Raw genomic sequence first — 24,395 nt, 5'->3', positions numbered from 1 at the left:
GTGTCCCGCAAGCTGCAAGCTATTGTGGACCCGCAACTTCCATCGATGGGCCCCATCTCTTGAGGGTCTTCATCTTCCACTGACATCTACATCGTAAAAAACCACCATTCCATATTGCCCGGACATCCGTTAAGGCACGGCCATTTCCCCAAGTCGCGCAAACCCAGATCTGCAGTAGCGCTTTCCTTTTGATGAGCGCATCAGTCCGGTGAAAGTCGCATTAGACACCATGGGGAGCGCGAACTTCCACGATATCGTAGGGAGCGACGCCTTCGCCTTTCGTCCAGCCGGTGAACTGCCGCTCACTGATGACTGCCGCCACTATGAAGGAAAGCACGAGGTACCCTGGGACATACAAAAGTTTGTAAACAGTAAAGCTCTGACTTGGGCCTTTGGCTGACTTTGCCCAAGATACTTCGCCCAGAGATACTCCATTTTTTCGTGGTACGACGAAGGCGTGTGCCTGACCGATGATGCCTGGTTTGGCGTGACGCCAGAGCCAGTCGCAAAGTCAGTCGTTCTCTCTTCTTGAACTCGTCTTGTCTACCTCTAACTCTTTCTAGTGCAATAGCTGCCGACTTACAAGACTCAGAATCGTCAAAGACAGTTCTTATCGACGCCTTTGCGGGCGCCGGTGGCAACACCATCGCCTTTGCTCTTAGTGGTCGTTGGGAACATATCATTGCCATCGAGCGTGACGCCTCGACCCTCGCGTGCGCACAAAATAATTCGCGCATTTATGGTGTTGATCCCGCTATGGTAACTTGGGTTCGTGGCGACAGTTTCGAATATTTCCGCGCCTTGATCAACCGGCGGCACACATTGCACCCAAAACTGAGAGTCGACATTGCCACGACCGTTGTGTTCGCCAGCCCCCCGTGGGGAGGCCCGGGGTACCGGTCAGACGACGTTTTCGACTTGCGGACTATGCAGCCGTATAATCTCAAGCAGCTTCATGATGCCTACAGCCTCATGGATCATGTTCTGTTTCTGCCCCGTACGAGTGACATTCGGCAAATTGCCAGGCTTGCTCCCGAGGGCCGCAAGATTCCGGTAGTGCAGTATTGCATGCAGGGTGCAAGCAAGGCAATGGCTGCCTACATCCCTGCGACGGCAAACCTCGGACAGGACGGCAAACAGGCGAGCAGTCGGATCCGACCGGCATCACGGCCAGATCACTCAGAGAACGAATCAAGTCCTTCCGTTGAAAATTCTACAAGGCCGACTCAGTAGCCTAGCCACCCGACTTTCTATATCACACGCCATGCAAGATATCAACGAAGCGAGGCAACCCAAACAACGACTCTCATCGTTGTTACCTACCTCTCATACAAAGTGGCACGCTGGGCAATGGGCGCAAACTGTAAGTCTCTTGTCGCGATCATGTTCTTGTCAGTTTTCCCACTTCTTCGAATTTTTGAGGGCCGCAGGACTTTTCATACCGAGTTCCATACTGAGATGACCAAGCATTTAGACCGAATGTTGCGTGATGTTGGTGCCACCTCTGTCGGATTCTCAGCAGCTTCCGTGGCACGCCTCGCGGGTATCTGACCGACAAAGCATATGGACCAAGTCCTCGGCTTCTTGGTTTGGGCTCTTGGCTTCGTCATATTTCCCCTTCTTCTCGAAGGCGCATAGGCCCTTTTGCGAGGCCGATTCTGGGGGTGTTAGCATCCAGCATTCTCATGCCGTGTACCAGGCAAAATACGCCTCCCCTCATAGCCTCCTATTGAACGTGTTGGCGGCCTTGAAAGACGCATGGATGGGCCGGTCTGTTGCCGGCGAACATCCCAAGATTGTCCGTCGTGGTCTCACGGGCCAATATCTTCTTTTCGCCGAGTTAGCGAATCGTTTCAACCGCCCATCAAGAGTCGAGTCAATTGATCACACCCAGATTCATGAAGAGCTTTGAGAACGGCATTAGCTCTTATCAACCACATTCTCCTCTTGAAGGTCACCCCGCAATACTTTTCGCTTTCTTACCTGTACCTTGTCTTCTGGATACCCCTTTCCTCTTATTCTCTTCTTTCAGATGAGAATACATGAGAATGTACAGACTAGCGAATAGAAAGTCAGCTCGGGTTCTTTCAGGCACATCATGAACCTCAAGAGAGCTTTAGCGCCACGTTCTTGGGCTTCACTGCCTAGGCTGCCTGCCAAAATAGCAGGAACTGCAGAGTTCCCGGTCAGGAATCGAAGTGTTTGAAAAGAATTTTGAGTGATATTTGACTGCGTCATGTTGCGTGCGTGTGGTCGCGCGTCATTGAGATACCAGACTGGGGTGTGTACTTTAATCTAATATACTGTGCTTTTGCCTACTTGATTCCCTCTACTAGGAGCTTCCGCTTGAACTGATACTGGAGAGACCATTCCTCCTGTCAGATAGCTTATTCGGGGAAAGGCCCAGCGAATAGTGTCGTGGACAAGGGTGATGCTGCTTGATTTCGCCTGTCTAGTGATGTGGGTGCTGGAACTGATTGCGCAGATGGGCTACAGTAAGAAATCCGGGAATATTCATACTGTGCAACTGCACACCTTCGCTTTTTTCCACACACAACCACATACACCCCACCCCTCCATCCCAAGGGTCTTCGCCGCCAGTCGAGACGCATCAAATAAGGAAGATTCCGAAGCGTATTTGGTGACTGCGAAATTTGGCCATGGCAAAGGACAAGAAAAAGAGCTCAGACGCCAAAAAGGCTAAGAAGGTGAGGGAGATCATGCTGATGCCCCCGTCTGTACCCCTCCATGCCCCTCAATCTCAAAAACGACACCACGCATCTTTGACGTGAAGCCTCATGAGTCACTGGGAAAACGTACTCGCTGACGCTTGATGCAGGCTGAAAAAGCAGCCAAACAAGCCAGCAAGGGCGAGAAGAAGGCCAAGACCAAGTCGGCCAAAATCGAGGGTAGCGATGCTGAGGATGTGGACCTCGATGAGGTGCTCGAGGAGTATCGTCGGCAGCAGGAGCAATTCCTCAAGATCACCGAGACCGTCTGTGATGCGCCTCCCAGGCCTCGCGCCGCGTCCACACTTATGGCCTCGCCGCACGACAGCAACAGCCTCCTCCTATTTGGCGGCGAGTACTTCAACGGCTCCCTTGCACAGTTCTACAACGACCTGCACATCTACAACGTGAACCGCGACGAATGGCGCTGCGTTACCTCCCCTAACGCCCCTCTTCCGCGATCTGGTCACGCGTGGACGCGGTCCAGCAATCCTAATTTTGTGTACCTCTTTGGCGGAGAATTTTCCTCGCCCAAGCAAGGAACATTTCACCACTATTCAGACTTTTGGAGACTGGAACCTGCCACGAGGGAGTGGACCAAGATCGAGGTTAAAGGCAAGGATAAGAGTCCTCCCGCCAGGAGTGGGCATCGCATGACGTACTGGAAGCAGTACATCATCCTCTTTGGCGGATTTCAAGATACATCGAACCAAACTAAGTATCTGGCGGATCTCTGGATCTTTGACACGGTCAACTACGTGTGGCACTGTCCGACACTGCCTTCCGCTCAGCTCAAACCTGATGCGAGATCATCTTTCACTCTGCTGCCTTGCGAGTCAGGGGCCGTTCTATTTGGCGGATATTCACGGGTCAAGGCGACGGTGGCCCTGAAGAAGAAAGGCACCGCCAAGGCACAATCACAGGGGCAAAGGAATGTTTTGATCCCCAAAGTACACGACGATTGCTTCTTCCTGAGAATGGCACCGCCTACCTCCGACGCAACTCCCACGTCTCCGCCGACAGTACGGTGGGAGAGACGCAAAAAACCCGCAAACTCTCCCAACCCTTCCCGTGCAGGCGCGACCATGACCTGGCACAAAGGGCGTGGCATTCTCTTCGGTGGCGTTCATGATGTGGAACAGAGCGAAGAAGGCATGGACAGCGAATTCTTCAACCAACTCTTCGCGTGGAACATTGAGCGGAACCGCTTCATGCCTTTAGGCCTGCGGAAGCCCCGTCAGCAGAAGAAGAACACCCAGGAGCAGCGTGTGGGCCGTCGCGGTCGTGCACAAGCAAACGAAGAGGAACTCCTACGTCAACTTGCCGCCCTCGAGACAGGCGCTTCTCTGGACGATGCTGACAATATGGAGATTGAGAAGAGGTTGGAGGAGCCGGATGACGACGAGAAGCCAGCCAGGGAAATGCCAGTAACCATGGAGCCGCCACATGTCAGGTTCAACGCGCAATTGGCCGTGCAGGACGATGTCCTATACATCTATGGCGGCACATTTGAGAAGGGTGATCGGGAGTTTACATTTGATGATCTCTACGCCATTGACCTGAGTAAACTCGACGGGTGCAAGGAAGTATTCAGCAGACCTGTGGAGGATTGGATCGTGAGTATCTCGGCGGCCCTGTATATGACGGACACTCACAATGCGTGTAGGAATCTGAGGATGAAGAAGACGACGCAGATGACGAAGAGGAAGATGAAGATGACTCGGATGGAGAAGACACCGAAGACGATGAGCAGGAACAGCCACTTCACACGCCCAGCATGCGCAAGAAGAAGGACGATACCATGTCGGACACAACCTCCGAAACGGCATCAACCTCGACAGTCGCGTCGGAAGAGGAAGAGACCGACACGACTGCCGCATCGGTGGATGATGGCCTTCCACACCCTCGGGTACGCTTGAGCTCCCTTGTATTCCACCCCACTACGGATCTATACTAACGATTCTCCCGCTCCCCCCTCCCCAGCCCTTTGAGTCTCGGCGAGAGTTCTTCGTCCGCACGACGGCCGAGTGGCAGGAGATTCTCATGACAAGCCTCCGTTGGAAGAATATCCAGCCCGAAACCTTGACTGTCAAGGAGATCAAGACCAAGGCGTTTGAGCTCAGCGAGGAGAAGTGGTGGGACTGCCGCGAGGAGATTATGGCGCTCGAGGAAGAACAAGAGGCGGCGGGTATTCAGGAGGTTGTAAGCCTTGCGGAACGAGGTGATGCGGGCGCCGGCCCGGGAGCGAGGCGGCGATAATGCATCGTGAAGGTCGCACAATATAGCATGGCGCAAGTAAAATGCAGTACGGTAGTTTATCACAACCGATGTAAAGAGACCACGAGTTGGTAGTCTACATGCCAACCTGTCAACACCACAAACACCATCCCGGGCCCTTCGACCCCGTTCTGCGACGCATACCCCTTCACGCCATCTTCATCACACATCGTCACTCGTTACTCATCATCCGCGGCTCCCCCATTTCACAAGTCCTCCTCCACAACCCCTTCAGCCGACCAGGCCGCCCTTTTCCCCCTCGCCCAGAGCACCAGCGCAGCCACCCGCCCTATGAGTCACGCCGGCTGCTTGGCCATGGGCGGATACTGCTTGCCCTCGCGCTCGACCTTGGGCTCGCAGACGCAGCGGTCGGCGACGGGGATGGCATCCATGACGCTCGCGATGTGGCTGCCGCAGCCCCACCAGGTGGCCTTGTCTGTTGAATTGGGTTTCGTCCCAACGTCAGCCCGAGGTGCTTCAGATTCAATAGGCCGGGACGCAACGGCAAGAGAGTTGCTGTAGTAGGCGTTTCTATCGATATGACGGGTGAGGGGCATGGGCCCCAAGGCGAGGATGATGGATGGACCTACTGCAAGTGGTGCAGGTGGCTTTCCGGCACATGGTGAGCGTTTACGTAGTGGTAGTCGTCAGATGCCTTGCTTGAAGTCCAGTGGCTATTGCGTAGATGCGGCGCGTGGCGGCGGGTTGGCTTTAGAATGAGATGTTGCGTCAACCTTTGGGTAGATATTGGCCTAAAGTGTTGCAGCTTTTGTTGTGTCTTTGTGGGGTATATAAACGCGGGATGGCGGGATACTCCTTGGATGAGTGACTAAAAGTCGAGATCGGGCGGAAAAGGTCGAAAGTGGCGCGCCGGGCGGGCCAGCGGAGTTGCCGATCGATCCGCTTCGGGCTCAGCTGGTCGGCGAGGCTCAAGGTCGCCGTCCACCAAACTCCAGCCGTAACGTCCGCATTGTCCCAATACGGGCACCAAAATTATGCGTCAAATCTGTAATTCAAGCTAATTTGCACCTTGTGCAATGGATGTAGCTATCTGTACCTGCCCCTCGTTTCCTTTCCTAGTAAGGGCTCAGCTTGTCGCCACCCGCCTTACAATGGGATGTTTCTTCTCTTGTCATCCGAATTATTGAATGCGGTAAAAGCCTAATTCCATTCATGCGGCTGCGCAATGTTCCCCGTCGCTGGCCGTGAGCCAAGGGCTCCGGAGAGAGACCCTTGGGATCCTCGCCAGTCAGACCCTTGTCCCCGTGAACGTGTTACTCGGGGCTATGCCCGCTCCGCGGCCGCTCTCCTCGCCGTCTGACTCTCGGCGATGCCTCGGATCAAATTAAGGGCAATGCCCCGGCCCTGGATGATGTTCTTGTCCGATGCGTTGGCCGGGACGTGGAGGAATGCCACGTTCCGAGGCCGGTCCTCCTTCAGTAGCGTCGCCAGGCTCGAGTAGTATATGAAGTCGCAGAGGAAATGGCCCGCGTCCTCGGAGACGCGCAGATCCATGTCCTTCTGCCGTGGGGTCAGCATGCGACCTCAGTCCATTTCCACTCGATGGGGAGTGGACGTACCAAACTATGGCCCTGCCACCGCTCCAGAACATCATCCAGGTCCAGTTCCGTCGCGATCTCGTCCGGCAGCCCGTGCCAAATCCAATCCTCGCCATGCCCGCCCTCTCCTTCGTCCTCGAGCTTCTCGCCATCCACGTCGGGCGACTTGTACCCGGTTCGATGCCCACGCCTCTCCACCTTGTACACGGGCTGCGGACCAGCCATGCCGATGTGTATCGCGAAGTCGATCTTGAGGCCCTTGGACCCATCCCAAAGGGTCGGGACGACTTCGCGCACAACCTTGTAGCTGACGCGGATGGGCTCGGGGTGGACGAGGATGCGGACAGGTGGAATAGCAATGGTGTTTCGGGAGCTGGGGTCCTTGACGGGCAGCGGCGGGAGGTGCTCCGGGAGGCCCTTGGCGATCTCCCATGATGGATTGATGGGATACCCCTCCCGGAAGGGCTGTCGCGTGGTCAGCAAGAGTCGCCCAGGAAACGCACGGCAATGGCACATACGCCGAAGCCAGTGACAAGCACTGTCAGCTCATTTGGGTCCTTGGCCTGCGAACCCATGACGGCGGTTCTGGTGCTTGTCCGGCAAGGACTGTGTGCCGTCGGCATGGATGCGGGGTGAAGCGATTCGCAGCACGCGGGGCCCAGGCACGTCACCCGTCGGCGGCTGGCACCTTACCCTTTATGTCCATTGGGGTCCAGCCTTCCCGAATTGTACATGCCAGCATCTCCCCGGAGGCCAGCGGCACCTTCCATGCAATGGACTTGACGTTCGAACGCGATCACAAGCCATGGGTGGAGTCGTCTGTTTTCGCGGTCAGTGGTTCATCGGTTTCCCCCCATGTCCGTGGTCGATTCGTTCGCATCAGGCACCCACCAAGCATGCATATCCCGCCCCCCTCCCAACACACCGAGTAGCCGCGACGGTGCGTCTGTTGTGTGTAGCATCGTGAACCTCCAGTCGCACAGAGTCTGGAAATCAATTCCAACCTTGTTCGGTGCCGCGCAGATTTTGAAAAAAGAGGCAACCAGGCACTGTCCTTGCGCCCAGACCCGGCATTTATCGATCCGTCGCGATATACATTCTACGAACTACATATCTACCGTCTGCAGGGTAGGCGTCCAGACTGGACTAACCCACACAGGAAGTCCCGCGGGTGTCCTTGCGGAATTACCACGTGGAGCCGACGTCACGAAATCCCATATCCGCCTCGGACGAACTCTTCAAAGGCGTCGCGTCACTGGCTGAGCAATCATTCTCGAACAGCGACGGTATTCCGGGAGCTTTTCCTTATAAAGGACGTGATAGACGCTGCTCAGTGTCCTTCCACGGCATCAGCAGCTTCATCTGACACCCCCATCCGCCCCACTCGTTATAAGTTGCAAGGAGTCTCACCGCCGCACACCGGGCGAGCCATCTCACATTGAAGCAAGCAAGCATCACAAGAACGCCACCATGGGATCCCAGCCGAGTTACTCGCTGCCGCCCGAGAAGGCTTCATTCTCAGGATTCCTGTTCGACATGGACGGGACCATCATCGACTCCACGCCGGCCATTGTAAAGCACTGGCACACGTCAGTCCCGACCATCCTCAGAGGCCGTCGCTTGACTTCCCACTGACGTGCGCCAGCATTGGAAAGGACATTGGCGTTGATCCTGAGACGATTCTTCAGACGTCCCATGGACGACGCAGCATAGATGTGCTCAAGATACTCGCGCCAGAAAAGGCAAACTGGGAGTGTGCGTGACGCCCCGGCTGGAATGCGATTGGCGCGGCGCCAAAACAAGAATCGCTGACAATGGCTCTGCGCAGACGTCGCAAAGGTGGAAGGGCAGCTCCCGCAGCGATATGGAGACGACGCCACAGAAATCCCCGGGGCGCGATCATTACTCGACGCGCTGATGGCTCTGTCCAGCCCCTGGGCCATCGTCACGTCTGGCACCAAGCCGCTCGTCTCCGGCTGGCTCGACGTCCTCAAGTTCGCCATGCCGAAGCACCTTGTCACGGCTGAGTCGGTGGAGAACGGCAAGCCGGACCCTGCGTGTTATCTCATGGGCCTCGAGAAGCTCGGGCTGCAGGATGCGGCCGGAGACGTGCTGGTGCTCGAAGACGCGCCTGCAGGCATTCGGGCGGGAAAGGCCGCCGGGTGCAAGGTCATCGGCCTTGTGACGAGCCACACAGTCGAGCAGGTCGTTTCCGCAAAGCCCGACTGGGTGGTCAGGGACCTCGAGTCTGTCCGGGTTGTTGGGCAAGCCGACGGCAAGGTGACTATTGAGATTTCCAATGCCCTGCAACAATGATGGAGGGGGAAGGGCCGCCGTGACTGTCAGACCAAGGGAGCTGCGTGCTCTCTGCGTGCTGCGCCCTGAACATGAGGGTGGATGGATTGCCTCGGTTGGCGTGATGGAAGCGGGAAATGAGTGGTGAGAATGATGAGTATTGATGCTTGGTCACAATGCTTCAACATTCCAGAGATCCAATAGACAATCCCTTTGTCGAGGCGGATGACCTTTTGAAAATGAAAAAGGGATCTTTAAGCCGCCCTGCATGAACCAGATATCCCGTCAGAGATAGATTTCGTCTCGCGTCATCGTCACGCCCGCATCTTGGCCCACTTGATTCAGGAACCGCGAACGCTTACCCCTCGATCTGCGAACTGGTCTCACAAAGCATCCCTCGCCTCACGTAATTTGCCCCGCAGCGTCCCTCGCTTCTAGTACGTCGTTTCTTCACGCCGGAAGCCCACCGAGAGAGTGGCGCTCGTGTCTCTCCATGCTCTGCTTGCCTCCACCGAGGGCGGCGGCGGGGGACGTCAGCGCGTCAGAACTTAATCCCCTAGTCACGGGAAGCACATCGTCTCTGCTCTGGTCGGCCGCAATGGGAGCGTGTGGGCAATTTGTGACCGTTGGGCGCTCTCACACCGCGTTTGAGACAGCACTTAAAGGGACGATTGACGCGCCCGCGCGCCCCGCGAGGAAGCCTCGCGTTGGCACCGAGGCGTATCGTCGCGTGGGTCGGCCGCGAAGGACACCGAGGCAAACGGCGTCGCCGTCGGTCGTATCTCGACCCTTTGCCGCGTCGAGTACCTGAGCCGCGTCCTAATGACATGGACGGATGCGTCGCACAATGTTACGGGGCGTGAGAGTCGCCTTGGCAGGGCCCAAACGCCGATGAACAGGAAACAACGTCCTCGGTGGCGGCATGCACCGTGTTGGTGGGCACTTTGAATCGGGTCGGCAAAGGGGCTGCCTTCGGCCGCCGCCTGCATGCAAGCCTGCAAGAAACATTCCGAGTCCGAGCATGACGTATGTATGTATGTATGTATGTATGTATGGGGGTAACCTCGCGTAATACCCAACGGACCTCAGCGATTGACTACCTACGAACCTTTGACCAACCGTCCGACTCGCCCATCGCGTATCACGAGCGACGAGAGACACTCGCACGCGAGCACCGTAAATAGCATCATTGGAGCTCGAGTCCAAGGGCGCAGCATCGTAAGAAGCTTGCCGAGGGCTTCGTATGGAAGCGAGCGTGGTTGCACAGCATGGGCGGCCGGCGCAGGAGGCCCAAAGCCAGGCCGGGGTAACGGAGCGGCACAGGCAGCTTTTGTTCCACTTCGTCGAGACCTTGCAGAGCAACGCCAACAGACGGACATCCCACGATGACCCGGCCGGAGCCCGCTCTACGTCCGCCGTACATGCTGGGCAATGTAGCCAGCTGATTGTGTTCCGTTCACTGTCTGCGCTTTTCAGTAATAAAAGTATCAAGAAAAGACGCTTCCGATCAAGTCGTGTCGAGTGGATCAAGATGGTTGGTGCTTGTCATAAGCCACGCTTGACACGAGCTCCCTTGCCCCCAACACGCTGGATTCGTGCGGCGTGACATTGTCCGGCCAGTTGGTGAATACAGTTGGGGCGTGCGTTGGGCAGTTGCATACCAGCTGCAGAGGCGGAGGCCGAATAGGGAAACCAGCATGGCCATTGCTCCCTTGCCGACCTACTCGATGCAAATAACAATGAAAGTTTCTACCGGTAGGGTGCTGAAGCGAAGCTTTCACGTCGGAGATACATCATCATCACCTTCCGAGGCACAAATACAATGTACTTGTTGTCTCACCCGCTCTCCGCACGGGCAAAATGGGATCGGGCGCTGGTTGAATCTTAGGACATCTGGCGTACCTACAATGCTGGACATGCCGTGCAACCTGAGCTGACCAGGGCCAAGCCTGCAAGTTGACAAGGCCGAGCGAGGGCCGTTGGCCATCCATCTGCCTTGGAGAAACCGGCCGGCTCAGCTGCACGCTGCACCAAGGCCCATGCTCATTCGTGCAGCAGCAGCAGCACGAGTGCCGCACATGGGCCAGTGCACCCGGCAAATCAACGGGACGAGGGGCAACACGCCTGCTGGATCTCATCGCGGTTGTCTGTGTGTGCAGTATTGTGCAGTACAGTAATCGCCAACGCGACGTCTGGGTGGGATCTGCGAGCTGTGGCTGAATGCGTCGGGAGAAGAGGATGCGAATGGAGCAGCTGCTGGTCACGATCTGGGGCCAACAAACAAAAATGCCGTCGACCTTGTGCCGCGAACTGGTGCGCGCAGCAGTGCAGTGCCGAGGGCGAGAGCCTTCTCACCATCGGTCGGGGCTTTGCTCAGATTCTGCGATCCCCGGGCCTGCTGTTGGGCCTCGTGTTGGGTGCTTAGATCGACGGCCGCGCAGTGGTCCCGCGCCCAGCTCTCTGGCAACGCAGGCGCTGATCATGACGACGCTGCACCCTCTCTGCCGGGCCTCTGGGGTCCGTCCCCCCCCCTCTGAAGGCCCATCTCACACGTGGCCGCCCGGGCCCGAACTTGCACTAAGCTCCCCGACCCCCGGCCGCCGGCGAAGAGGCGAGGCGAGGCGAGCAGCCAACCACAGTGGCCAGACTCGCATGGGTTCCAGGCCTCTGCTGGACGATGAACAACCTACCATCCTACCTGGTAGGCCTACGCCACCGCTCTCTGCCCAGCTGGGGCGGCCCAGGGTGGCTAGCATCCTAGGAAGGGGTGGCCCGGACGCCATGCCGTGCGGCGCAAAGTATCGCCAAGTACCTTGGTACTCCACCATCCACCCATCCATCCAAGCAGCTCCTCCCTCCTGCAAAGCGCGGACACCCCGGCCGCCAGGTGGGAGCCGGCATGTTGACGGATGATGTGAGTGATCCAGCGGCCCGCTCGTTAGCTCCAAGCTGAGAGAGAGAGAGAGAGAGAGTGAGAGAGAGAGTGAGGGCAAGCAGCAAAAAGAGGCAATCTCACCAGTCTGGGCGCACCCCAACTCGCTCAACTCGAGGCAAGACCTGTCGTCCCACGGCGCGGCTGGTCGGCGCCTCTGCGGACTTGAACGAATCGGCAAGGACCGTCGTCGTCTTTGTTGACGGTGGACGCACAACGTAGACGTACCCCAAATGCCACACCACCAGCGCGCGCTGCAAGGTCTGTCCGCCGCCGTGCTGATGGGAGTCAGCACGAACGACAACGAGCGCGGTTCGAGGGCTCTCCATGCATTGCCTCCATGTCCCCGCTTAGCTTCGGCGGCAGGGTCAACCAGACAAGGCCCTCGATAGGCAAGCGTCTCATCAAGTGGCCATGGTCAGACTGCCGTTGGTCACGAGGTCGCATCGCATCATCAGCGAGGAAGCGATCGTGTTCTTGTGGATGACCCGTGCCGCAAGGGCAATCTAGCTACCTCCAAGTAAGGTAATTTGGTTGCTAATGTATTCCACGGAGTACTCATAAATACATGCTGCTGGGCCTGGTGGTTGGTCGACTTGCCTTGTGTGTACGACCCCCGGGCCCCCGAGGAGCGGGGGGTCCGTCCTCTGCAGACGACTGCCAGGTTTGTTGGGCAAGGGGAAAACAGGACCGGCCACCCGTGGGAGCAAGTGCCACTCACTCACTGATGGGCTGGATTGGGACTGGATTGGAGCGAGCATGGAGAGCATGGGCGAGGGGTTCCGACATTCTGGTACGACTAAGGCAGCCACGCTCGCGCTGGCCGCTTCTCGCAGGGAGGGCAGGCCACGAGGGCCAACGGTAGCGCACCACCGACACCGGCGCCAACCCTCAGGGCCATTTATTTCTCATTCTGTTCCCCAAGGCGCCGCGTGGCAATGTCGCAAAGCGGCCCTCGAAGGGCCATTGCGGACAAAGGTGGCGCGGCTGAATGGAAGGGTAAGGGGTGCTGGGGAGACTCAAAGGAGACGTGTTGGAGAGCGGCCAAGGTCGTCGGCGAGGTGGCCACGGTCCTGATCCCTGGGCCAACCTGGTGCAGAACAGCCTGTTCGGGCAGGTGGTGCGCGGAAAGCGGGAGGCGAGTCGCGCCTCGTCTTCCGAAAGAGGCACGGCCGGAAAAAGAGAGCAGCAAGCATAATGCAAAGCCCCAAGAACACCAAATCTTCTGGGCCCGCTGCTGCGCAGCGCCCATTATCATGCCCTGCCGCCATGATCACGGGAAATGACTAGAGACGGTAGCTACTGAGGAAGCGCGCCTTCCTATAGCAGACACTCGTACGACTTATTTGTGAACCTCATGTTGTCCGTACGTGCGTGTAGTCTAGCTGCATGCCCTGGCGATGGCCCTGCCTCCCCTTGCAGGACTGTGTGTCCAAGGTGACATCTTCATCCGTGCGCCTTTCGCTCGCCATTGTCGCCCCACCACGTACCGAGCGGTACGCGATCGCTAACTCTCCCAGTTGCGGTACTGAATAGGTGCAGCACTGAACCTCAAAAGCCCAAACAAGCGAGTCGCCCAGGTCTCCCCTTGCTTTGCCTCAACCACGAGGCGCCTCATCAACCCCAAAGGAGTCGATTGCGGGGACCAACCTCGAAGTCTGGCCACTGGCGTGGGCGGCCGAAATCATTCGGGAACCTCAAGGTGGTTGGCACTATAAAACGTGCTCGCTGCAGGTGGCTCGCCGACCACGCGCGCGGCTGCTGGTTAGTAGGTGTGGTTCTGGAGCTGGTGCTGGCTGCTGCCAATGCCCTAGGTGCCCAGAGGAAATCGCTGGCAGCCCAGCGGCCTAGCCGATCCGGGCCAGTCTCCGAGGGCCTGCTGCCCCAGACCTCTGGCGGCTCGCGACAGGCCACGAGGCCCAGCGAGCCCACACCAGGACCGGGCGGCGAACCGCCCCCTGTCGACCTTGGGCGTCGGACGGCGTGGCCGCTCTGACCACGTCGCCTCCGTCTGCTACCGCTGAGCTGCGCGCCCCGGCGTGTGTGCGCCCGGCCAGCAGCAGGCTTCGAGAACAATAGACGACGGCCACAGACATACGCCCCTTTTGAGACTTGGGCCCTGTGGTGGCTCGGTGTGCAGCAGCACAGTACTTACTCCAAGGCGCAATGGGATGGAAAAGCTGTCGCATCGTGCCAAAGAAGCAATGCTCGCCCGCGTCGCCGCGGTGCAAAATGACGCCAGAACGGCACGCACGGACATGACCTGCCTTGGGGGTTGGGCAAAATGGAAACCCCCCCCCCCCCGGTCCTCCCCGGCCCTGTGGCATCCAGTGCCACCCGGGCACGGGCAGCCTAGACGAGTAGCATGCAGCAGCGAACGCCCCCCACTTCCCGAGTGGGCCTGGATTCCTGGGCCCAGGCCACTCCGGTGCATCGCCCGCCGTCCCGCTGGCAGCCGAAGACGGTTGGGCTGCTGTGCTGTGCTGCAGGTGGTTGATGCCCCTGCCGACGCGCGCGCGCACACGCGTGGGCCCCGGGCATCTTCACAGGGCGGGATCCAATAAACAACGACGACACTGCAGGAAGAAGAGATGATTTCACGAAAGGGCACAAATCAGGCTGGGTACAGCACGAATGTCTCCTTCACGGTCACCGATCGATCCGCCACGCCCACATTGAGGAGACCCAGCTTCGGGTGTCTCCGTTCCACTCTCGCGGGGCGAAACCTCCCCCGGTCACCCGACTGGGCTCTCACCATCCAAATTCAGCTTCGAAAGGACGCAAGCAGGAAGGGTAATGAGCCAACAATCGCCTGAAGCAGCTGTGCTGGCCACCTGCACATGGCGACATACGCCTGGGTTCTGGCACTGTTCTGTAGTGTTCTGACGAACGTGAGTTTACTTGTTGGCACACGATCCGGGGCCCGTTTGGAGCAGCAGGCTCGAGCACATCGCAAGAGTCGCGGCGCACAAGGACAATGTGATGCGGGGGCGTCTTCCGGGGCTCTGGTTTCCAAGAACAGACTCCGCGGCCTTGTTGGTGTTGTCTCGCCACATTTAGACATCTGAGACAAGATTACTCGCTCGGTCGTCCAACGGCAGGGCCCGCCAGTATCGGCCAAGTGATCAGACACCACAAGGAACGCCAACATCGCCTCACCATCCATGCGTGTCAACGATTCCGGTGGTCTGGTTTGATCTGCAAGGGCTGAGCCTCATGTGGTTACGGCCGGCAAGTGCCCGCCCGTCACGCATGTACGCAATGTGTGTTTCTTTTGGCCCATCTCACTGCTGTTCGATTATCGTCGAACCTGACGCCAAGGGGCAAGAGCAATCTGCAGCTCCTGTTTGTGCCAGTGGATAATGCCCGCGTCTTCCCTACTACCTACTACCGATAACTCATCGTAGCTGGACTCGCACACCCGTGCACCGTCTGCTGCGGGTGGTCTGCTCCCGAACAACTGTCAACCCGATTACAAGCGACACCTCGGGCATAAATCGTACGAACATTTTCCCGTGAGCGAGGGCAAAATGGACAAGCCTCTTGAGCAACAAATTTACCCAAACGGGCTTCAGCACCTCAAACGGCATCAACTCTAAAAGAGGTTGACGTGATCCCGTTGAAGGATGTCGCCTCTTGTGGATGGAGTGTGGTGCACAATACACACACTATCGAACTATTCCCCTTTTTGGACAATGAGTTGGTATAAGCCACAAGGTTGGCTGGCACTTGACTGCCAGATCTCGATGGGCTCTGGCCCCGGTTGGGAGTGAGGCTTGGGGGCTGGGCGGTCGAGCTTCAGCCACCATTCGGCCACGATTTGCACGAGCCATTAACTACCGCCTGACACCGAATGCGAATCAGATGCAGCCATAAGCGAGAGGGCAGTTTTCCCCAAGACACGACCGACGCCTTGACTGGGCTGCGAGCACAAAGCCAGCCCGGGGTGGCCTGGCTAGAACCCTGCCCCCCTGAACGTCCCCAAGGCCGGAGCCGGGTCCCGAAAGAGGAAGATGGAGGCTGCTTGACTGTGGAGTGCAAGCGGAGCCCCCTTCTCGGCCTGCGGGACCGGGATGAGGGCTGGGCAAGATTAGACCGGCGCTGTGTCAATGAGTCGCGGCTCAGTGTGCGAAAGGCATGCATGGCCGGTACGGCCAACGCAGCCAGGCACAAAGAGGAGCGCTAAAGGCGGAAGATCAAAGGCAAAAAGCCAGGCAGATGCACCATCTGGTCATTGCACAGTGCAAACCGAAGGCATCGTCGGGGCATCGGCAGCGTTGGTGGGGGACTCGTTAGTGACCCTCAATGACATTCGACGAAAAGATGGAGGGCGACGGGGTCTGGCTGGGGCGGGCGGCACGGCGAGCTCGGAACCTGCCATGGCGATGTTACCCCCTGACTGGTACTCTGTGCCCGTAGGGCAGCTGAAGCACATGGCACAGATCGGGCGGGATAACTGCGCAAAGGCCAAGCGTGTGACGAGGAGCGGGTGGCGCCCCAACCCGAACAAAGGGGGTGGGTGACGGGGCCACGAAGGCTTCTGCCATTACGGTGCAGCCTCGACAGGTACAAGCTACCAACCAAGGTGGACTGATGACGCTTCGTTACTGTACCTTGGGGATATGGAACACTTTGGACAATCAAGTTGCAAGCCGCAAAGATGCCCCAGGCACGACTGTTGCATCGCATACAAGTGGGGGGCGGCACGAGCACTGCTGTGCAGCGCGGCATGGCATCAAAGGGAAAAAGGAAGCAAGGGGTTGCTGCATCATGCACGAAGTGGCAGTTCGAGCAGCGAACGTGGAAAAGGGATGGGCTGCTTGGCCCGAGCCCCGATGTCAATGACGTTTGGCCAAGTGTGTGCGCGGGACTGCGAGGAACCGTGTTGCTGCTCGTCGTCTGGCAGGTGGCCGCAACGGGCATCGTCGAAACGGTGGAAGTGGTGAGCTGGGTCCTAGACGGCGCGCAAGAGGCAGAAGCGAGCAAGTCGTTTATTATGGCGCGTCAGCACAGAAGACGACGCCGCCAGCAGTGAGTGGGCTGATGCAGAAGGTGATCTCTCATCTGCCTGACCCGTTCTTTCGCGCACGAGGCGGCAGCCGGCGTGCAGCCTGACGCAGCATCTCCAGGCCAATGACAGCCGCACCTGGCCCGAAGCCAACTGACATGCAGCTTGGGCCCGGAGATGGGATTTGGAGGAGGGAGGGGCAACGGAGCAGACGGTGGAGGATGAGAAGGGAGTGGAGGGGCCATTGCTGTGTGGGCGGGGCCGGCTGGCGAGACGGTGGTGCTGGAGGAGAAGGTGGTGCCCGTGGTGGTGGTGTTGTGGTGGGCGAGGCACTCAGAGGAGGAGCAGCCTGAGCCTGCAGTAGCACGCGAGGCGCATGGAAATGGGCAACCTTGAAGCGAGCGAGGGCGCGCAGGGCAGCGCAATCCGCCTGGGCTCTCCTTCCCCATGACGGCAGCAGCGCAGGGCAGCGCTCGTCTATTCACGGCAGCCGCAGCCGCAGCCGCAGCAGCAGCAGGACCAGCAGCAGCAACGACGCGCATGGTGGGGGCCTCGCGACACCATTCGGGACTGACAAGCGACAATGCACTTCAGCATTCCACAGGCAAGGCCAGGGCGAGCGCAGGGGTGGGGGGGGGGGGGGGAACACGCGCAGATGCAGGATGGCAGTCAAGCAGGGGGGGCCCATTCTGCTCTCCGAGGCCCCGGCCGCCCTCTCGCGCGCGCCTCTGGCTGTGCATCTAGGCTAGCTGGTTGCCTTTTCACGGACGAGGCAACCCACCCCCGGCCGTCGGATGGCTTGTCCTTGCCGTCGAGAGGCTCGGCCCCCTCCACTCCGTCCTCCCCTCCCCTCCCCCCCTTTCCCCTCGAGGCCCTCCCCTTCCCCTTCGCACAGGCCGTCCCGTTCGCTGGCCGCGCCCGCCTGTGGTTTGGTTGCCCATTCGGCTGGGGGCGTGGGAAGGCTCGGCGCCTGCCCAGCGACTAAGATAGGTACGACGATGCGCTCTGCTCGCCTGGGCCGCCGTCCAACCTTGGCCGTCAACGTGTTGGGTGACCCGGCCGGGGACGAAACTCCACCCTCCTCCTTGCCGTGCATGTCCATGTTGTTGACCGGCGCGGGACATGACCCTCGCCTCGCCTCGCCCAGCCTTGATGCGGGTCGGCCTACGAATACGTATATGCCTACCGAGGCTGGGAGGCAGGCAGGCAGGCATCTAGGCGCAGGATCCGTCCGAGGGGCCACATCGTGACGTGACGCTGCCTGCTGTCAACGATGGTGAGTAGCCGGTGGTGGTGTTTCGACACGGGACGCGGATGCGCTGCGCGCCCCTCCCTGCCGTGCACGCTCTCCAACGACGTCTCATCGCGTCCGCGCTCGCGGCGGTGCGATCCCTACAGGAGCGCTAACGGCCCCGAGCGAGCAGAGCATGGCAAGGGGCGTCCAGACCCAGCAGTGACAAGGCGTCGTCCCAGAGGGTCCCCTCCCCCCCGCGGGCTGCCGGCGGGTCCCACCGTTGTGTGAGGGCCAGCCCCAGGCCTCCTTGTTGAGGGAGGCTGCCCAGGGAGCGCCATTGACTGGATGGAGCTGGCGCCGCCGCGCCGCCACCGCGGGCGCCGGGCTCCGTCTTTGTCGACGACACCCACCCCTCCCCCGGCGGGTCGGCGTCCCTCTGGCAGCCCTGGCCAAGGAGACGGAAGAGAGGAGGGGAGGAAAAGGGCTGTCTGTCGTCGTCGACTCGCAGGACGAGCAGGGGCAGGGATAACCCCTGGCTCGCGACGAAGCGGACAAAGTCTCCCCATGTACCCGAGCCACCAGCGGCGTCGTCGTCGCCGCCGCCGCCGCCGTCGCGCCTCTGGCTTCTAGGCCACAAGAGAGCTTGTTGTGCATGTACGTAGCTGACCCCGGCGTGCTGGGCGCGCCAGAGCTTTCCTTTTACCCTGCCGGAGGTGCCGCACCAGCCCAGCAGCTGCTCCTCAGGTGGTCCCATCCCGGGCGCTGGGCGTGCATCGGGACCTCGCTGGGATGCCCGGCAAGCAGGGGTTGCCTGCTGGGTGCGCTACCGTAAAGTGACCCTGGCCGATGAGGGCGCACTCCATCTGGCAGCCCACGATGATGGGCCTAGGCCACTGCCGGGCTTCATGTCCTGCCCTTCTTCTACCCTCCACGCCCCCTCGCCCCAAATCTTGCAATCCCTCGCGAACCCTCTTTCTTCACCCCAGAATTGTGCTCCCTTGGGCAGATCTGATCCCGAAAACGCAGACTCTTGACCTACCTGTGTCTCATGATTGCGCACCCTTCTCGTATACCCGCTCCAGACCCGCTTATACCATCTAAGCTGCTCTCTACCCTTCGTCAGCCGATCTTAAAGAAGACGACCTCACTCCTCGTTGCTGGCTTCTTCGGCCGGAGTGTGTGATACCCATAGCCCGTTCACTCATTCTACACGTTCATTTCCGAAGCTTCGCATCGCCAGTGCCAAGCTTAGCCACTCCTTTGACAATATCTCGCTCGATCCTTGCGCCTTGCTCTTACACACAGTTCTTCCGTCTTGCCTGAACCTTGTCTCGGACATCTTGCTGCAGCCTCGGCGCACACGACAGAGAAATCACATCGACGGCGGCCTCCTTTCGCCGTCAACCTTATTGGGGCAATGGGGCCTTTCTCCCAACCGCAATGGCCGACCTGGGCATACTCGGGGCTCAGCGATCCGTTCGCTACCTACCAGCAGCAATTCTCAAATTACCCAGCCTACCTCGCCGAGTCCATGGACACGTATCAGGCGCATCACAACCGGCATCTGGTGAACCACCACCAATTGTCCAGGGCAACCGAGTCCAAGCCTCGCCTTTCCAAGGAGGAGGTGGAGGTCCTCGAGGCCGAGTTTCAGAAGAATCACAAGCCGAGCAGCAACACGAAAAAGGCATTGGCCGAGTCCATGCGAGTCGATAATGCCCGCATAAATGTACGCCACACTTTCTTGCGACTTGTTCACGGGTCTGGGTTGACGGCTAACAATGACAATGAAGAACTGGTTCCAGAACAGACGAGCCCGCGAGAAGAAGGAAAACAACATTCGAGAGTACGAAGCGAGGCAAAAGTTGGAGAAAGAAAAAGCAGATGCCGAGTCCGGCCCTCAGACAGACAACATCCGACAGCGCGATCTCGTGGCTTCCAGTGCACCGTTCCCGGAACCCTCGACGAACTTCAAGGTCCACCTTGATGCTGCCCTCTCGCCGTCGGCACAGTCTCTTCAGGAGACAGCCAGCGAGACCACAGAACAGAGCCAGGGCTCGCCCGCTTTCTTCTCAGGTCAGAGCAAGCCCGCTAGTCTTGTCAGGACCGACAGCGCCGAATCAGACCAGGACGACGACGTCGCTTCTCTGGAGCTCTCGGAGAACGCAGATAGCTACCTGGCCATCTCCCAGGCCTGCGCCGGCGTCGCGATACTCAATTCGGATCCTGCTGTGTTGATGGATAGTCAGCCTACCGCCCAAAACATTGGCGAGTACCAGGACTTTATGGGAGCCGATTTCGAAACCTCCTGCTTCGCTTCCACCCAGTCCTTGGCTTGTGATTCCACGGCCAAGTCACCGCAAGCGATGGACATTGCATCCCGACGGAATCGCAGGCCCGCACCCCTGGCGATTACGGGAGGCCGGAGCTACTCTTCCTACGCCCCGAAGACTGCCGTAGATATGAGCGGCAAGAGAGGCGATCGTGCCAGTCCTATGCGCCGCGTTGCATCTGCTTCTGGGTCCAGCCGGGTCAAGAAGCCCGTGTCCACTCCCCGGAGCCCCTTCTTTGACGGCATATTTCCCTCGCGACGATCACCGAGCGCCGCCGGCCCGCAAGGCAGCGGTGCACCACCGACTCCAGACACACCCGTTGCCCTCAACCACCAGGGTGTGGTTGACGGTACCGCTTCATACTCCTTAGACAACAAGTACCTGACCACAGACATGCCCCTTCAAGACCCTACTTTGCGCACTCCGCCCACGACCCCGGGGTTCATGGACAGCCTCTTCCCGATCGGATCTGGATATGACATGAGCATATCAGAAGAGAGCCTTGTCTCTCCTGGCATGGGCAGGCTTCCCAATGGTTTCTCTGTTTCTGCTATGCAGAGTGGGCTGCCTACTTATATCGGTGCTTCCAACAACGGCACAAGCCAAGTGCAGCCCAATCCATCGCTCCTCTCGTCGCAGATCGGATCGACATACCTGAATTTCCTCGGTACGGGCGTCGACTACACTTGGCCCGAATCGTCTATGCGGCCATCCTCAGCATCACAGCAACAGCATGGAGGATATCTAAATTTGGCACCCGCAGCCTTCAGTCGCGTCGAGAACTGAAAAGAACCCTGACGACAAAGTCTACGGAACGGCTGCCCGTTCATTCCTTTGTGGAGACACTGTGTCTCACCGTGTATGCTGGCACGTAAATTTTGGCGCATCTCATGTACAACAGGCTCAGAGTCTCAAAACGTCGGAACGACACAGTCACCGTCACTGTACCACGATCGCATCATCTGTGCGTCAATGCAGCGCCAGCCCTGCATCAAGATCGGCGATACCTCACCCCGGGCGGGAAACCGCACGTCATGTATTAATGCAGTCCGATGGGAGTGTACTTTTTATTCTTTCTCTCGTTTCCCCCCCGTTCTCAAAACATGTTTTCAGCCGTTGTTTCATCGTTAGGCGCTTGGGGAGCATTGGAAGGACGGAATGAATACCCATGGGATCATGAGTGGGGCCCGATGTACTGGACTTTGATAGCCCAACACGGATTTAGATGGAAAGGAAGCATGCGATCTCTATGCGTTGAGGATGTACGGGATGTATTTCATCATGACGGGCTGGATATTGGCTCAGCTAGTCAGACACAAGCAACAAAAGGCGCCGAGCCTGAGACCCAACTGCTTCCTGGACGCTCGTCTATGAATTCCATGTGCAAGTGACCCTTGGAGGAGTCAATCTCTTGGTGCTCTGTGGTTGTACAGCATATACGAGAGACTGCACCCGAACCATTCGTAGCGCCGCGTCAACGCCGTGCTTCCGGTCGAGAGTGGAGGAGGGGTACTGCCGGTGCCGGTGGTGCTTCAGACGCTGATTCGTCTCTCCTCGACAGAGCGGCCGCCTTATGGTTGATACTTTGCATGAGCTGCTGCTGCCAAGATCTCATACTCGTAGCAGGACTTGACCGTGCCGGGACGCTTTTGTTCCAAAATATCATGGCCGAAGATCCATAACGGCAGATCTAATAGTACCAACTGAAAGGTCGAAGACTTGGAAGTTTCCCAAGGTGGATTTGATCATAATTAGATAGTGCCTCGTCAATTCAAATCAGTTATCCCGCAAGCCTAATAGCCTACCTAGGTCGCTTCATCGCTTGGGTCATCTGCAGCAAGGACAAACGGCGACAGAGCCCAGCTCAGATGGAGAACGTCATTGAGTTTCATTCTTCGCGTCATCAAGTACGTATCATCATGGCTGCATTGGTTTCTTTAGTCGGGCAGGAAGGGGCGTCATGTTGTGTGACATGCGGAACGTGCTGTGGTATAAGAAGGCTAAGCTGGCCATCGGACTTCGTGTCTGAGCTGCGTCAAACATCTAGTCCAACGGATTCATTAACCCGTCATGTCTGTTCTGAGGAAGCTGATTCTCTATGGCCTTACCTTGTCAGGGTGCTCGGCCGTGGCATCCGCGGCTGATGGTCGTCCAGAGGTGACAGTCAAGAATGGCACCTATACGGGCGTGTACAGTGCATTCTACCAGCAGGACTTCTTTCTCGGGATGCCTTATGCTCTGGTATGCAGTAAGAACGCAGGAGGAGTGACTATGGCGTCGAGCTTACTTGCGATCAGCCCCCGAAACGCTTCACCGTCGCGGAAGGTCTGCGAACATCATGGACAGGTAGTCGCGATGCCGTTGATTATCCCCTCCACTGCGTGGGTTATGGAGGGGATGACGTCGGTTATGCTGTTTCTGAAGATTGCCTGTATCTCAACGTCATTCGTCCTACGGGGGTCCGAGAAACATCTAGCCTGCCCGTCGCGGTCTGGATTCACGGTGGCGGACTCTATATGGGCGGGAGCGCGGATAAAAGGTACAACCTGTCCTTCATTGTCGACCATAGCGTCAAGATGGGTGTACCCATAATAGGAGTCAGTCTGAACTACAGACTTTCGGCTTTTGGGTTCCTGGCTGGAGGCGAGGCCGCGCAATCAGGCGCAACCAACTTGGGCTTCCGCGATCAACGGTTGGCTTTGCAATGGATTCGCGAGAATATCGGGGCTTTTGGCGGCTCACCGGAAAAAGTGACCGTGTTCGGCGAGAGCTCCGGCGCGGAGAGCGTATCCGCGCAGGTTCTGGCCTACAACGGTGAGTTATCCACATCGTGATATACTACTACTCGGCACTGGAGCTGACCCAAAGCAATCACAAAGGTCGCGATGACGGGCTCTTTCGTGGTGCGATCGCACAGTCCGGGTTTGGTGGACTTCTCAGAAGGTATCCCGGCGGCTTCAATGACACAGATCTCATGCAGACTACGTACGAAAAACTCGTGCGCAATACGTCGTGCGCACCACTAGTCGGCACGGTGAGATCGTTGGACTGCCTTCGACGGGCCCCCCTTGCTGAGCTCAACTACGCGCTGAACGTGTCGAAGATAGGGCCTTGGCCACCGGTCTTGGATGGCGATTTCTTTCAAGACTTTCCGACTAATCAGCTATCGAATGGAAAGTTCCGACAGGTGCCTGTGCTCATAGGATCGAATACTGATGAGGGAACCGCCTTTGGGAATCCCACAGCCGTCTTTGGGCACCCGGTCAACTCGGATGAGGACCTGCGACGAGGTTTGCAGAAGCGCCTGGTGTCGAAGCAGACGACAGCGGAAATTAATGGGCTCGTGGATGAGCTACTGTTCCTATATCCAAATATTCAGTCCGTCGGCATCCCGTCACTAAAGACTTGGCCGCATGTCATCCAGCCCAACGACAGCTATGCAAAGACGCTAGGGACCCAATACAGACGCAACACTGCCATATACGGAGACCTAACCATTCATTATATGCGGCGCCGCGCTAGTCTGGCTTGGTTCAAACATGGGCTGCCCAGCTATGCTTACCGATTCGACGTCACGGTCAACGGACTGCCGCCAAGCATTGGTGCTAGTCACTTCCAGGAGGTGAGAATCCAGATTCACTGTTCTGTTTACTCATTTGGTATCGAAGCTCTCTGACATGCGGTCGCCACACAGGTTGCCTTTGTATTTCTCAACTTCAACGGCGATGGGTACGCCGTAAACCCCTTCGGAGGGGACAACAAAGTGTACACGGCCAAGGCCAAGGCGTTGGCAACCACTATGGCCACCGCCTGGGTGAACTTCTTTCATCACCTGGACCCGAACGGGGTAACCGGTCTCGCTCTTAATGATGCCTCAGCGTGGCCGAAGTACGACACTGGAGCAGGCGGCGGCGTTGGGCAGGATGTTGTCTGGGAACTGGAGGGCGGCGCCATCGAGATTGACGATTGGCGGGCGGCAGGACTCGAATGGATGATGGATCACGCGCTCTCGGTGTTTGGCAATTGAC

At 58.2% G+C, this 24,395-nt stretch overlaps 8 protein-coding genes across 9 annotated transcripts; 6 read left to right on the top strand and 2 right to left on the bottom strand.

The window, feature by feature from the left end:
- Nucleotides 1–229: 229 nt before the first annotated feature.
- Nucleotides 230–1,233, top strand: tgs1 (putative diacylglycerol O-acyltransferase tgs1; the record flags this gene model as incomplete). The annotated part of the gene is made up of 3 exons (XM_047982092.1): nt 230–360; nt 412–510; nt 564–1,233. The coding sequence occupies 3 exons, from the start codon at nt 230–232 to the stop codon at nt 1,231–1,233; spliced, it is 900 nt and encodes a 299-aa protein (XP_047838053.1).
- Nucleotides 1,234–1,489: 256 nt separating this feature from the next.
- On the top strand, nt 1,490–1,912 carry JDV02_001187 (uncharacterized protein; the record flags this gene model as incomplete). The annotated part of the gene is made up of 1 exon (XM_047982091.1): nt 1,490–1,912. The coding sequence occupies one exon, from the start codon at nt 1,490–1,492 to the stop codon at nt 1,910–1,912; it is 423 nt and encodes a 140-aa protein (XP_047838052.1).
- Nucleotides 1,913–2,564: 652 nt separating this feature from the next.
- Nucleotides 2,565–5,109, top strand: KEL3 (Kelch repeat-containing protein 3). 2 transcript variants are annotated; one of them, XM_047982089.1, is made up of 4 exons: nt 2,565–2,708; nt 2,840–4,345; nt 4,396–4,638; nt 4,713–5,109. In XM_047982089.1, the coding sequence occupies exons 1-4, from the start codon at nt 2,661–2,663 to the stop codon at nt 4,986–4,988; spliced, it is 2,073 nt and encodes a 690-aa protein (XP_047838050.1). In that variant the 5' UTR covers nt 2,565–2,660; the 3' UTR covers nt 4,989–5,109. The 2 variants fall into 2 exon arrangements, with proteins under 2 accessions (XP_047838050.1, XP_047838051.1); XM_047982090.1 differs by lacking the exon at nt 2,565–2,708 and having other exon boundaries at nt 2,775–4,345.
- On the bottom strand, nt 5,003–5,833 carry JDV02_001185 (Pyroglutamyl-peptidase I). Its single transcript, XM_047982088.1, has 2 exons — nt 5,597–5,833; nt 5,003–5,442 (listed from the first exon to the last, which is right to left on the bottom strand). The coding sequence occupies exons 1-2, from the start codon at nt 5,625–5,627 to the stop codon at nt 5,303–5,305; spliced, it is 171 nt and encodes a 56-aa protein (XP_047838049.1). The 5' UTR covers nt 5,628–5,833; the 3' UTR covers nt 5,003–5,302.
- A 166-nt stretch (nt 5,834–5,999) lies between these two features.
- JDV02_001184 (Pyroglutamyl-peptidase I) lies at nt 6,000–7,185 on the bottom strand. Its single transcript, XM_047982087.1, has 3 exons — nt 7,084–7,185; nt 6,587–7,030; nt 6,000–6,527 (listed from the first exon to the last, which is right to left on the bottom strand). Exons 1-3 carry the CDS (start codon nt 7,138–7,140, stop codon nt 6,291–6,293), a joined length of 738 nt encoding a protein of 245 aa, XP_047838048.1. The 5' UTR covers nt 7,141–7,185; the 3' UTR covers nt 6,000–6,290.
- A 631-nt stretch (nt 7,186–7,816) lies between these two features.
- On the top strand, nt 7,817–9,216 carry GPP1 (DL-glycerol-3-phosphatase). Its single transcript, XM_047982086.1, has 3 exons — nt 7,817–8,154; nt 8,211–8,320; nt 8,394–9,216. The coding sequence occupies exons 1-3, from the start codon at nt 8,036–8,038 to the stop codon at nt 8,879–8,881; spliced, it is 717 nt and encodes a 238-aa protein (XP_047838047.1). The 5' UTR covers nt 7,817–8,035; the 3' UTR covers nt 8,882–9,216.
- Nucleotides 9,217–18,952: 9,736 nt separating this feature from the next.
- JDV02_001182 (uncharacterized protein) lies at nt 18,953–21,716 on the top strand. The gene is made up of 2 exons (XM_047982085.1): nt 18,953–19,763; nt 19,828–21,716. The coding sequence occupies exons 1-2, from the start codon at nt 19,452–19,454 to the stop codon at nt 21,151–21,153; spliced, it is 1,638 nt and encodes a 545-aa protein (XP_047838046.1). The 5' UTR covers nt 18,953–19,451; the 3' UTR covers nt 21,154–21,716.
- Nucleotides 21,717–22,437: 721 nt separating this feature from the next.
- On the top strand, nt 22,438–24,394 carry JDV02_001181 (uncharacterized protein; the record flags this gene model as incomplete). The annotated part of the gene is made up of 4 exons (XM_047982084.1): nt 22,438–22,608; nt 22,665–23,181; nt 23,247–23,989; nt 24,062–24,394. The coding sequence occupies 4 exons, from the start codon at nt 22,438–22,440 to the stop codon at nt 24,392–24,394; spliced, it is 1,764 nt and encodes a 587-aa protein (XP_047838045.1).
- Between the last annotated feature and the right edge of the window lies 1 nt (nt 24,395).

The sequence above is a fragment of the Purpureocillium takamizusanense genome, chromosome 1 (genome assembly GCF_022605165.1).
Source record: "Purpureocillium takamizusanense chromosome 1, complete sequence".
Taxonomy (NCBI): domain Eukaryota; kingdom Fungi; phylum Ascomycota; class Sordariomycetes; order Hypocreales; family Ophiocordycipitaceae; genus Purpureocillium; species Purpureocillium takamizusanense.
This window is presented reverse-complemented; position numbering and strand designations above follow the sequence as displayed.

Bases quoted from the DNA above. Each gene is read 5' to 3' on its own strand.
- KEL3 (XM_047982089.1), top strand. From the start codon at position 2,661: ATGGCAAAGGACAAGAAAAAGAGCTCAGACGCCAAAAAGGCTAAGAAG. The intron at 2,709-2,839 runs GTGAGGGAGATC...CGCTTGATGCAG, and splicing joins ACGCCAAAAAGGCTAAGAAG to GCTGAAAAAGCAGCCAAACA. The intron at 4,346-4,395 runs GTGAGTATCTCG...CAATGCGTGTAG, and splicing joins GACCTGTGGAGGATTGGATC to GAATCTGAGGATGAAGAAGA.
- GPP1 (XM_047982086.1), top strand. From the start codon at position 8,036: ATGGGATCCCAGCCGAGTTACTCGCTGCCGCCCGAGAAGGCTTCATTC. The intron at 8,155-8,210 runs GTCAGTCCCGAC...GACGTGCGCCAG, and splicing joins ATTGTAAAGCACTGGCACAC to CATTGGAAAGGACATTGGCG. The intron at 8,321-8,393 runs GTGCGTGACGCC...GGCTCTGCGCAG, and splicing joins AGAAAAGGCAAACTGGGAGT to ACGTCGCAAAGGTGGAAGGG.
- JDV02_001184 (XM_047982087.1), bottom strand. From the start codon at position 7,140: ATGGGTTCGCAGGCCAAGGACCCAAATGAGCTGACAGTGCTTGTCACT. The intron at 7,031-7,083 runs GTATGTGCCATT...ACCACGCGACAG, and splicing joins TGCTTGTCACTGGCTTCGGC to CCCTTCCGGGAGGGGTATCC. The intron at 6,528-6,586 runs GTACGTCCACTC...ACCCCACGGCAG, and splicing joins GGTGGCAGGGCCATAGTTTG to AAGGACATGGATCTGCGCGT.
- JDV02_001182 (XM_047982085.1), top strand. From the start codon at position 19,452: ATGGGGCCTTTCTCCCAACCGCAATGGCCGACCTGGGCATACTCGGGG. The intron at 19,764-19,827 runs GTACGCCACACT...ATGACAATGAAG, and splicing joins TCGATAATGCCCGCATAAAT to AACTGGTTCCAGAACAGACG.
- JDV02_001185 (XM_047982088.1), bottom strand. From the start codon at position 5,627: ATGTGCCGGAAAGCCACCTGCACCACTTGCA. The intron at 5,443-5,596 runs GTAGGTCCATCC...CCAATTCAACAG, and splicing joins AGCCACCTGCACCACTTGCA to ACAAGGCCACCTGGTGGGGC.